The following is a 13,136-nucleotide window of genomic DNA, read 5'->3' on the forward strand; positions in this document are numbered from 1 at the left end:
ATGAATTGAAATTATAATATATATTCAGTTATATATACCAGTTTTAATATTTATCTAACAGGTAATTAACACACATCCCCCCCCCCCAAAAAAAAAAACCCCAAAAAAAACCCCCCCCCCCCAAAGACAACAAACCCTATTTGTCATTGAAATTTATCTATTTTGCAATAAAAAGTGAAAAATATTTCTGTTATCTTGGCAGAATGAACATTGTTGTGGCTTTTCAGTATGTGTTAACTTTGTAAATGCTTGAAATATTTCTACAATCTTCTGTTTTGTTCACTAGATAAGAATTCTTTAAGCTGATTAATTTTGGGATTAAAATGTTCGGAATAATGTCTTTACTCTCAATGTTGGGTGTACTAGTTTAATCTCTACCTACCTCTTTGTTATTTGCAGAATTCAGGAATTAACACTTACGCTAGTTGTTAGGGGCGTGTCACTGAAAGATTATCATATTTTAATGCATTAATTTATTTATTTTTCCTTTTTTTTTTTTATGAGGGAAAATGCATGTAGGAAACTATTTTACATAACATGAATATTTGTAATCAGTAAAGATTTTTATCATAATTATAAAATAGTGTTATGTAAGCTTCTTTTTTTTTTAAATTGGTAATACAGGGTTAAAGTAGGTATATCATGCCTGCAGGGTGGATCTTAAAATAAGGGTTTTTGTGATTTTGACAAGCAGAGGGTGCAAAAGATATTTTGTTATTGAAGTCTTTAATTATTATGTAGGGTAATTTTTTACCCCTTTCTCTCTCTACATACACATATGTAGGATTACTGCACGGTCAGTTTGGGATTCATCCCCGTCGGTGGACCCATTGGGCTATTTCTTGTTTCAGCCAGTGCACCACAACTTGTATGTCAAAAGCTATCCTGTCTATGGGATGGTGCATATAAAAGATCCCTTGCTACTAATGAAAAAATGTTGCGGGTTTCCTCTCTAAGACTGTATGCCAAAATTACCAAATGTTTGACATCCAATAGCCAATGATTAATAAATCAATGTGATTGTGATCTAGTGGTGTTGTTAAACAAAACAAACTTTAATTTTTATTTCACATTTGGGTGCAGTTTGAGGGGGAAGGGTGAATGCCTTATATCTTATAATAGTACAAATTTATATGATTTCAGTCAGGGGATTCGTTTGACACCCACCTCCATTCCCCTTTTCGGACACCCCTACCCACCCTACAAGCAGGTACCTAAGGAAGTTTTAAAACATACAACATGATAATATAGATGGCTGTTTATTAAGCTATTACAATAGGAATGATCACCAGTTTGACTCCTTGAAGAAAACAACTGATTATTGTTTTTATAATTCAGTAAAACTTCATAATGTTTTTGAGCAGTGATTATTCTGTTGCATATATCAGTGAACACATACGGCACCGTTTCTCCAAACTGATCTGTATAACACACTGGACCCTTTAGGACCTTAATACCCTTTATGTGTTATATACATGTACCTTATAAGTTTTTAGCTTGTCCTGTATACAGGTATAGTTATTTACATGTAAGTTTAAGGATTGTGCTCGGCAAAGTTAATTCCTCAATGACATAAGACTGACCGGAATATTTGTATTTATTATTTAACAGCTGCGTGTATTATTAGTGGCTGCCTGGTAACATATTGCCATCAGTGTGGTCGACTGCCTAGACTTACTTATTGGCTGTTATCCATTTGTCACCTGGGTTGTGTATATTGGTAATAGGTATTGATGGCTAAACAACAATGCTAAATAACAGTACCTCAAAACTGGCCTCGGTGACATAATTGGGTTTTAAACCTGGTAACTCTCCCGGGGTACTTGGGTCAAAAGATCAAATCCCCACAGTCGACCTATTCTCAGATAGGGTTTTTCCCCTATCCTAACCTGTGCCCTTTGGCTGGTATTATTAAATATCATGATACTGTATATGTCTGGAAAATTGAATATAAAAGATCCTTTGCTGCTAATGGGCAAATGTAGCAGGTTTCCTCTGACTACATGTCACAATGACCAATTATTTGACATCTAGAAACTAATGATTAATTAATCAATGTGCTCTGGTGCTGTCATTAAACAAAATAAACTTTAACTTAAAAACTGATAGGTGTGAGTCTATCAAGTGTCATCTATCCTATGGCCATTGCAACTCAGGCATGTTCCCCCATTGAACATTGCTTTAATGCTATACAGTGTCATAGAGGAGATATGTACTATGTGAGATGTGCAATTGCCAGTATCTGAATTAATTTGTACATGTAGATAGATGCAATGTCCCAATTTAAGGTCAAAACATGTCACACTATTTAAGGTCATCCCTGATGGTAGTGAGCCATTTTAATGTTATCCATGATGGTAGTTAGCCATTTTAAGGTTGGGTGAGACATAGCCCTGTGGTAAAACACTTATCTGATGCACAGTCAATCTAGGATCTATACTTTCGGTGGGCTCACTGGACTCAACTGGTGTAACAAATGGCATGGTATGTACTATCCTGTCTGTGGGATTTCTAGTGTCACTGAGGGTGGTAATTCAGTTTGTTTTCATACTTAATTAGCAGATTACACAATCTTGAAGAGAGCTGAGACTGGAGGTCACAATAGTTGGACCTGCTGGGGGCGTCTTGGGTGGGGGGAATGGGTAGAAGGTGTAGGCGGTTTTGGCCGTATGGTGAGTTAGGTATGTCTGGGGGCCCGCCCCCTCCCTGTCCCCTCCCCTCGTGGTGGGTCAAACTAAAGTTCGCAATATGATTGGTTCTCTTCCCTATCCCAGCCACTAAGTAAACATCCTGTGGCGTGGGCCTAAACTTCCTAATCCACCTCCATTTCCAATCTAGAGCTAAGGTAAATAAAGTAATTATTAAATATTTTTAAATTTAGATAGCCCGCTCTAAATTGCGCCAAAAATCTTAATGAGTACTTCTATACATATTAATTATAATTATATTTTGAATGTGCATACAAAATTAAATAAACTCCCCTTTCCTTTTGGTGTTAATACTTTAAATTGTCCCCTTAATTTATTCTGTCCTGGATCAGTCCCCTGGCTATCCAGGAGCAGGTTCTGGGACAGACATGCGTGAAACCGTAGTGGTATATGAGCATGTTAAAATAATTAAGTTAAGCTAAGCAGATTCTAAGGGGCAGCCAATTGTTTTCAGGAGGCAGTGAAACACTCACCTGGCTTTTCTCTCATTATTCATGTTGTTTTTGACTATATGTCCAAAGCCATATATAACCATAAATAAACGTATTGAGTATTGTTAAACATTTAAATATTTCTCTCCCCCCCCCCCCCCCTTCATTTTATTGGAAATAATTTGGAATATTCTTTTAAAAATTGTTGCTACTTAATGATCCACCAGTCAGCATTTTATCTTGATATGTTTTATTATACAAAATTCTCCCTTTTTTATATGATATTTGAAAAATAAAATTGTTAAATTAATGATTCAGCACAGTTTTTACAAGTCATTTGGTTTATAACAAATATATTTAAAAAAATTCTTCCAGAGCTGAAATACAGTGATTTGTTGTAATTTGTTTGAATCAGTTGTGTTACAGCCAACTCTATTCTGTGTATAAAGTTTGGCTTGATCAACGAGTAAGTTGATTTGAACAGCCTGTACACAGTCATGTTAACTGTGAATCACTGACCGAGGCTGTTGTGTTGAAATGTCCACGACACAAGTCTATGTGGGATGTGACCGATAGCGTATTACAGACAGCTAATTCGGGCTGGCTGCATGGCCCCTCACCTGGGATGTTGTCTCAGTGATTTGTTAACTCTGGCCGTGGTCAGTTTGTTTATTACCTGTGTAATGAGCTTTAAGTTGGCTACGCTAAGCTTGTCAACACTTGCTGTTTGCTAGACAGCCTGAGGTCACATGATCTGCACGCGGCCAGGTATAATTACCTCTGCTAGTAACTTCACTTCCTGCTGCTCATTAAGGTGAGAGAGGGTGTGAAAGAACGAGCGAAAGAGAGAGAGAGAGAGAAAGAGAGAGAGAGAGACGTCAGTAACGAGTCGAGGACAGGTCTTTATGTGGATAGATTTCAACTTGGTGAAATTTTCAACTTTGTCAAATAACACTTCTCAGATTGATGTGTACGTATTCAGGTAATTTCAGTAACTTTACTTGTAGTGTATAATGTGGTGTGTTGTGTAATGCAGCTATAGATGTTGATATACATGTATACAGATAGGTGGGTGGATGTAATGTTAACCTCATTTAGGGAATTGTTTACTGTATAGACGTTGATCAGGGAATGTACATAATTACAGTCGAACTTACTGGTGTTGTCATCTGTTTTATGAGGTTACCTTCTCTTTATTTTAATTACTAGTAATTGTATTTAATACAGATTAAAATGGCATTTATTAATACATACAAACCTGTATACAGTCATGTTAATTGTGATAGCTGTTTATTTTAATTTATTTTTTAATATAATTATTATTATTACTTTTAAAATTTTAATTGTTTGGTTGTTTTGTGGGGGGTTTTTCTGCCATTTTCTTTAATGGTCTCTTTTTTCAGTTTTGTTATGATTGTTTAATTGTCAACCATTTTCAAAATTATTATTATTTTATATAGTAAAGTAAATACAAATAGGATATATGTAAGGAGTATTTACATAGGTTTCCTTTTCTAAGTTTTATAATTTGTACTGTTAAATGCCAGCCATGCATAGTTAAACTTTTTAAAGCTGAAGGCAGTATAAAGTAAAACATTTATATTTTAAAATATGGCATTTATTAATACATACAAACCTGTATACAGTCATGTTAATTGTGATAGCTGTTTATTTTATTTATTTTAATTTATTTTTTAATATTTTAATTGTTTGGTTGTTTTGTGGGGATTTTTTTCTGCCATTTTCTTTAATGGTCTCTTTTTTCAGTTTTGTTATGATTGTTTAATTGTCTACCATTTTCAAAATTATTATTATTTTATATAGTAAAGTAAATACAAATAGGATATATGTAAGGAGTATTTGCATAGGTTTCCTTTTTTAAGTTTTATAATTTGTACTGTTAAATGCCAGCCATGCATAGTTAAACTTTTTAAAGCTGAAGGCAGTATGAAGTAAAACATTTATATTTTAAAATATATACTTCACTAAATTTACTTGTACTTTATTAAAGGTAAGATAAGAACAATTATGAATTAAAAGTAATATAAATATTAAAATAAAATTATAATCATCTTAGTTTGTGTGATTAAACTGTTTTCTAGACTCAATCTGGCAGGATCTTGGTGTTCGCTAAACTACAGTCAATTAACACTTACATCTATGCAGTGCATTCATCAGAAGGATCTTGGTGTTCGCTAAACTACAGTCAGTTAACACTACATCTATGCAGTGCATTCATCAGAAGGATCTTGGTGTTCGCTAAACTACAGTCATTTAACACTTACATCTATGCAGTGCATTCGTCAGAAGGATCTTGGTGTTCGCTAAACTACAGTCAATTAACACTTACATCTATGCAGTGCATTCGTCAGAAGGATCTTGGTGTTCGCTAAACTACAGTCAATTAACACTTACATCTATGCAGTGCATTCGTCAGAAGGATCTTGGTGTTCGCTAAACTACAGTCAGTTAACACTTACATCTATGCACTGCATTCGTCAGAAGGATCTTGGTGTTCGCTAAACTACAGTCAGTTAACACTTACATCTATGCAGTGCTTTCATCAGAAGGATCTTGGTGTTCGCTAAACTACAGTCAATTAACACTTACATCTATGCAGTGCATTCATCAGAAGGATCTTGGTGTTCGCTAAACTACAGTCAGTTAACACTTACATCTATGCAGTGCATTCATCAGAAGGATCTTGGTGTTCGCTAAACTACAGTCAGTTAACACTTACATCTATGCAGTGCATTCATCAGAAGGATCTTGGTGTTCGCTAAACTACAGTCAATTAACACTTACATCTATGCAGTGCATTCATCAGAAGGATCTTGGTGTTCGCGAAACTACAGTCAGTTAACACTTACATCTATGCAGTGCATTCGTCAGAAGGATCTTGGTGTTCGCTAAACTACAATCAATTAACACTTACATCTATGCAGTGCATTCGTCAGAAGGATCTTGGTGGTCGCTAAACTACAGTCAATTAACACTTACATCTATGCAGTGCATTCGTCAGATGGATCTTGGTGTTCGCTAAACTACAGTCAATTAACACTTACATCTATGCAGTGCATTCGTCAGAAGGATCTTGGTGTTCGCTAAACTACAGTCAGTTAACACTTACATCTATGCACTGCATTCGTCAGAAGGATCTTGGTGTTCGCTAAACTACAGTCAGTTAACACTTACATCTATGCACTGCATTCATCAGAAGGATCTTGGTGTTCGCTAAACTACAGTCAATTAACACTTACATCTATGCAGTGCATTCATCTGAAGGATCTTGGTGTTCGCTAAACTACAGTCAATTAACACTTACATCTATGCAGTGCATTCATCAGAAGGATCTTGGTGTTCGCTAAACTACAGTCAATTAACACTTACATCTATGCAGTGCATTCATCAGAAGTGGGGGCGGGACGTAGCCCAGTGGTACAGCGGTCGATGCACGGTCGGTCTGGGATCGATCCCCGTCGGCTGGCCCATTGGACTATTTCTCGTTCCAGCCAGCGTACCACAACTGGTATATCAATGGCCATGGTGTGTACTACCCTGTTTGTGGGATGGTGCATATAAAAGATCCCTTGCTGCTAATCGAAAAGAGTAGCCCATGAAGCGGAGACAGCAGGTTTCCTCTCACAATATCTGTGTGGTCCTTAACCATATGTCTGATGCCATATAACCATAACTAAAATGTGTTGAGTGCATCATTAAATAAAACATTTCATTCCTTCCTTCATCAGAAGGTGTCAGACTGATTTGTATTACCATTTTTATTTCAGATAAAAAGAAGTTAAAAGTGAAAACTGTAGAACATGAAGTGAGGTAGACTGCCAGTTCAAGCCCAGTGAGGGGACGCAGTCTTGATAACAGGGTTGAAAAGACAGCGACCGAAAATGGCGTTGACGAAAATCAAAGGACTCCAGATGTGGTGTCGCAAGATGAGCGATGGATACCGTGACGTTGAGGTCAAGGACATGACCTCTTCCTTCAAGAGCGGTCTGGCATTCTGTGCCATCATCCACCGATTTCGGCCAGATCTAATGTGAGTTGTTTTAGGCTTTGTCGCACTCTTTGTTGTATGTACAGTCCCACAAAGCCGTGTTAGGCACGTCCAGCATGTTTGAGCTGTCTAAGCCCCTGATCCGCGGGGATATGCTGCGGCAGTAAGAAGGATGTGGTTTGAATATCTCAAACAAATGTGAGATGGAATTTGTTAAAGTCAGTGTGTGGAGTTTGACTTTGTCTTACGGTGATGGTAGAAGGCTGTGATTGCGAGCCGACTTATCATCTAATTGTCTCTCGTTACTTTATCATGTAGATGAGATGGTGAATCGGCATGAATGTGAACCTAACGGTATGCAGTGGGAATCCCTGCTGTAGATCAACATGGCTTACATTATTTAAATTCAGTCTAATTGAAAAAAGAATCAAAACATTCCTTCAAAATAAAAAAATTTAAATACTAAATGTGAAGGTAAATAGTACCAAAAAAAAAAAGAAGAGCAAAATGCTGCTTGTTGGATTACAATGTATAGTCGGAATATCAAGTTAAATTTAAGAAATATATATAATCTTGACATTTTGTACCTGAAGTTCAGTTCCTCTGTATTGTTCTTAAAAGTTTAGTTAATTACGTTTGTACCTTTATAAGTTTAGTGAATGAATCTTAAACCTAAGAGGCGGGACGTAGCCAAGTGGTAAAATGCTCACTTGCTGTTTGGTCGCTTTGGGATCGATCCCCGTCGGTGGGCCGATTGACCTATTTCTCATTTCAAGCCAGTGCACCACGACTGGTATATCAAAGGCCATGGTATGCTCTATCATGTCTGTGGGGTGGTACATATAAAAGATCCCTAATGGAAAAAATATAGCGGGTTTCCTCTCTATGGCTTAATGTCGAAATTACAAAATGTTTGACATCCTACAGCTGATGATTAATAAATCAATGTGCTCTAGTCGTGTCGTTAAACAAAAAAACTTCTTATACCTAATGTTTAGTGAATTAATTTTGTACCTAATGTTTAATTACTTAATTTTATTACCTAATTTTTAGTGAATAAAATTTGTACATAAAGTTAAGTTAATTAATTTTATACCTGTAGTTTAGTTGTTTAATTTTATTCTTAGGAGGTTAACATTTTTACTTAAATATTTTCTAACCTTTTAATTCGGGTACCTTTAAGTTGTCCAGGGATTTGCATGTTGTGGTTTAAATACTGATGAGTCTAAATCGGTGGACATTGTGAATTGATTGATTCTTAATGTGACCGATCGTCCTAGTTGTTTACCTAGGCAAGTTGTACAGTGTTATATTAGGTAAAGTGGACAGAGTTAATTGATCTGCTACATCTGTTGTGGCAACACCTCATCAATAATAAACGTGTACGTGTATTGTCGTGGCTCACTGATGTGATGTTACATCTTCAGTGTGTATAATATGCTTTTGTGATAACTTGAAGGCTTTCGTTTTCTTTTTGTTACAATCGATCTAGTGATAGGATGTTGATTGATTTATCTTCTTTTTATCTTTTGTTTCCACTTTTCCTTTTTTTCTTTCTTTTTTCTGTTTTGTTAAAAGTATTGAAGCATTTAGATTGCATTAATTTAAATATTTATATGTACCGCAATAATAGTACACACTCTAACAAAGTTCAGGATTGAGATTATCATGGGCATGACTAGGAATTTCAGAAAGACATACTTTGACCTTTAATTAAAAAAAAAAAACTTCCTAAATTCTGGCTGGAATGGGGGAGGGGTTGTCAATGGACCTATTGATCAACGTTGCTTGTGGGAATGAAACAAAGTTTGTCCTGGGTTGTTTTGGGGTTGTTTTTGTTTTTTTATGGAGGGTATTGGGAGTGATGGAGTAAGTAGCTTGATATGCAAAAGTTGTAGCATAAAATGCAGCTTTTCTGTCAAATAATACATTTTGGCTGTTGTATTATTAATATTTGCATAGAAAAATCATCCTAGCCTTTCATATAACTCAAGTGAAACATTGGCAGAACAATTGTTGTGTAGATATTTGTTTGGTGGTTAATTTTACGTCACGCATGAATGCATCTTCCTCTTCAATCAGTGTTTGTTGCTAGTAACGTTTGTTTGCTTTGAAGTCCTTGCTGTCGAGAGTTCACCTTGACTCGTGTTACAAGTGAATCAATACATCTACACGGAAATGATTTCTTCTTCATCAAACAGTTAATGAGATAAAAATAAATACATTTTTTTTCTTTTATTTCTGACTTCATCAAACTGTCGTAGACCATCACATGTATGTCTTTTGAGACAGCTTGAATTAATGTGGGGGTTTTCTGTAGTAGACCATCACATGTATGTCTTTTGAGACAGCTTGAATTAATGTGGGGGTTTTCTGTCGTAGACCATCACATGTATGTCTTTTGAGACAGCTTGAATTAATGTGGGGTTTTCTGTCGTAGACCATCACATGTATGTCTTTTGAGACAGCTTGAATTAATGTGGGTTTTTTCTGTCGTAGACCATCACATGTATGTCTTTTGAGACAGCTTGAATTAATGTGGGGTTTTTCTGTCGTAGACCATCACATGTATGTCTTTTGAGACAGCTTGAATTAATGTGGGGTTTTTCTGTCGTAGACCATCACATGTATGTCTTTTGAGACAGCTTGAATTAATGTGGGGTTTTCTGTCGTAGACCATCACATGTATGTCTTTTGAGACAGCTTGAATTAATGTGGGGGTTTTCTGTCGTAGACCATCACATGTATGTCTTTTGAGACAGCTTGAATTAATGTGGGGTTTTTCTGTCGTAGACCATCACATGTATGTCTTTTGAGACAGCTTGAATTAATGTGGGGGTTTTCTGTCGTAGACCATCACATGTATGTCTTTTGAGACAGCTTGAATTAATGTGGGGGTTTTCTGTCGTAGACCATCACATGTATGTCTTTTGAGACAGCTTGAATTAATGTGGGGGTTTTCTGTCGTAGACCATCACATGTATGTCTTTTGAGACAGCTTGAATTAATGTGGGGTTTTCTGTTGTAGACCATCACATGTATGTCTTTTGAGACAGCTTGAATTAATGTGGGTTTTTCTGTCTAAAAATGTAAAGGATTTAGAATTTCATTTTAATGACGTAGCCCAGTGGTAAAGAGCTCACCTGATTCACGGTTGGTCTGGGATCAATCCCCATTGGGCTGTTTCTCGTTCCAGCCAGTATTATTACTAGTATATCAAAGGCCATGGTATGTGCTATCCTGTTTGTGGGATGGTGCATATAAAACATACCATGCTACTAGTGGAAAAATGTAGCAGGTTTTCTCTCTAAGACTACATGTAAAATTACCCAATGTTTGACATCAATAGCCGATGATTAATAAATCAATGTGCTCTAGTGGTGTTGTTTAACAAAACAAACTTTAATTTAACTTTAATGATTGCTGTTCCAGACAGATGACTTGTTGCTAATGAAAATGTAGTCTCCTTGCTTTGACGCCACAGGAATTCTCGAAACTATGGAAACCATATTATGTTAAGACACCAAACAGCCATACTTTGAAATATGCAGTAGATTGAGATGTCATTTAACAAATATTCCTTTCTTTTCCTCTTTCACTATCTAGATCAAGAGTCAAAATAGTCATATATAGAGAGGTATTATGCGAGCCTCTGGTGAGCATAATATATTATTTTTATTCCTAATATATAATATCGACAATACCGAAACACACTTTAATTATCAAATTTTGACATCTAATAGCCGATGATTACTAAATCAGTAAGCACTAGTAATGTTATTAAACAAAATAAACATTTTAGAAAAGCAATCAAAAATAGAGAAATATTTAATTTACCATATAGTGTACATGACAACTCTCTACCAATCCCCTCTTTTCGTTTAGAAAAAGCAATCAGGAAAAGAAATATTTATTTTGCCCGATAGCCTGACAACTCTGTCAGTTGTTGAGCATTTGTCGTTCATCACACCGGTAATGTTGAAGCAGAGAGCAGAGTTTACAAATTGTGAGCGTGCCAGCTATGCTGTCCCCTGGTCAAGTATTAGCGGCTGCCTGTGACAGATGGTGACACTTGGTCAACCTGGTCAGGGTCCACACACTGGTCTGACAGTGACTACTCGAGGTGACTATTCCAGTCTTGGTGTAGTATGTTTCATCACCGTGGTATACAGCCAAGGTGATGTTTGCTTAATCCATCCTCACAGATAACACCGAGCTGTGAGATAACACCTGTATGGTTCCACCCCGTAGTCCCTACACACTGGTTAAATACGTCTTCATCTGCTCACTGGTTCAAGTGGGATATAGCTTGGTAGTAGTGTGCTCGTTTGAAGGACGATGGGTCAAAGAATCAGTCACACTCGATGAACTTAAGATGGTATTTTTTTCCATTTTGTCCCACAGTTGGTTCACCAAAACATCAAAAGCTGTGGAATGAATGAATGAATGAATGGAAGGATGAATGAATGAATGAATGAATGAATGAATGAAAACTACATTTAAAAAGATCCTTTGCTGCTCGTTGGTAGAAGTAGACTGACAACTAACAACTAACCACTAACCAGATAGACAGGCCACACAGCTGAGAGGTGTGCTCAGGACAGCATGCTTGACCCTTAATTGGATATAAACACAAAAATAAATTTAAATGAAACTGACTTGCTCGGATAACTACTAACAACTTACCAGTAACCCACTGTCCTGGACAGACAGCCCAGATAGCTGAGGTGTGTGCCCAGGACACATGTGCTTGAACATTAATTGGATATAAGCATGAAAATAAATTTAATTGAAATTGACTTGCTCGGATAACAACTAACCATTAACCCACTGTCCTGGACAGACAGCCCAGATAGCTGAGGTGTGTGTCTGCGACAGTGTGCTTCAACTATAGTTGAATATAAACATGACAATAAATTGAAATGAAACCGACATGCTCAAATCACTGGTCTGAGGAGAAGTAACTGTCTGATTGATTACCTGTACATTAGTATGTGAGACCACGGGTCAGCTGATGATTGAATCGTGACATACAGTGGCTTTGTACACTCTCGTATCTAACAGATGTAATCACACTCAGCTATATTAATTTCCTGATTACTTATTCAGATTTTGTGAATGTCTGTAATCACACCTGATCTTGCATAAGTAGACGTTGTTACAGATATTCACTGTCATGCTGTTAATGAATAAATGAATGTTAACAACACCCTAGAATGAAGAAAGAAGAAGAATATTTAGTTAACGACATCTCAGCAAATATTAAATTATGGTGTTCGACATATGGGCCCGGATGTTCAAAACAGGTAAATTAACTCTAAGGTAGTCCAATATTTTTCTGTTAATTGTGTTTGCATAAATACCCCAAAAAAGCCTTTAGCTTTGATTATATAGTGATGGATACCTTTGACTGTTTAAATCAACTTTGAACATGTTTTTAATTATTATTTGTATTGATTCAGTCCTTGGTTTTGAAAATGTCTGTTAACCACTGGTTGAGCTAACCAATGTTTGAACAACTGACACATGGTTATTGTTATTTCTATTATGATTACACCTGGTCTAGAAAATGAGAAAAGAAACCTGCTACTGGCATATATTCCTGAATAGAAGCAATGGTTCTTTTAGACAGGATGGTGCATACAGTGAATAGCATCAAGAGATCTTTTATAGGTCCTTTCCCATAAACAGAATGGTACATACTATGAAGAGGTCAGGCACTATAAGCTAGGTCATAGGGTTTAATGTGCACAAGAACAAGCTGTTGTAGCGCATGCCTGTCATGGACACAGGTGCTGGCCTTGGTGCCAGCTCCTCCGTCCAGGACAGGAACTATGAAGAGAAGCCCTTTTCCATAGACAAGACAGTACATACCATGAATAGCAGCAAGGGATTATTATAGGCCCTTTTCCATAGACATACCATGGTCTTTCAGTGTTCGAGATTCAATTTTTTGGCCAGTATCCCAGTTGGATATTAACATTACAA

General features: G+C 36.6%; 1 protein-coding gene across 5 annotated transcripts in view; it reads left to right on the forward strand.

The window, feature by feature from the left end:
- The window catches only part of LOC121378927 (MICAL-like protein 1), a 62,802-nt gene that overhangs the window by 6,078 nt on the left and 43,588 nt on the right, over positions 1-13,136 (forward strand). For 3 of the 5 annotated variants that reach the window (XR_005958781.1, XM_041507314.1, XM_041507317.1), the window contains exon 2: positions 6,928-7,190. Coding sequence is in view for 4 of the 5 variants with exons in the window: in XM_041507314.1 (XP_041363248.1) it covers positions 7,042-7,190 (149 nt within the window). In the remaining variant the exon portion in view is untranslated. The other 2 variants (XM_041507316.1, XM_041507315.1) reach the window with 2 other exon arrangements.

The sequence above is a fragment of the Gigantopelta aegis genome, chromosome 8 (assembly GCF_016097555.1).
Source record: "Gigantopelta aegis isolate Gae_Host chromosome 8, Gae_host_genome, whole genome shotgun sequence".
NCBI classification, from domain to species: domain Eukaryota; kingdom Metazoa; phylum Mollusca; class Gastropoda; order Neomphalida; family Peltospiridae; genus Gigantopelta; species Gigantopelta aegis.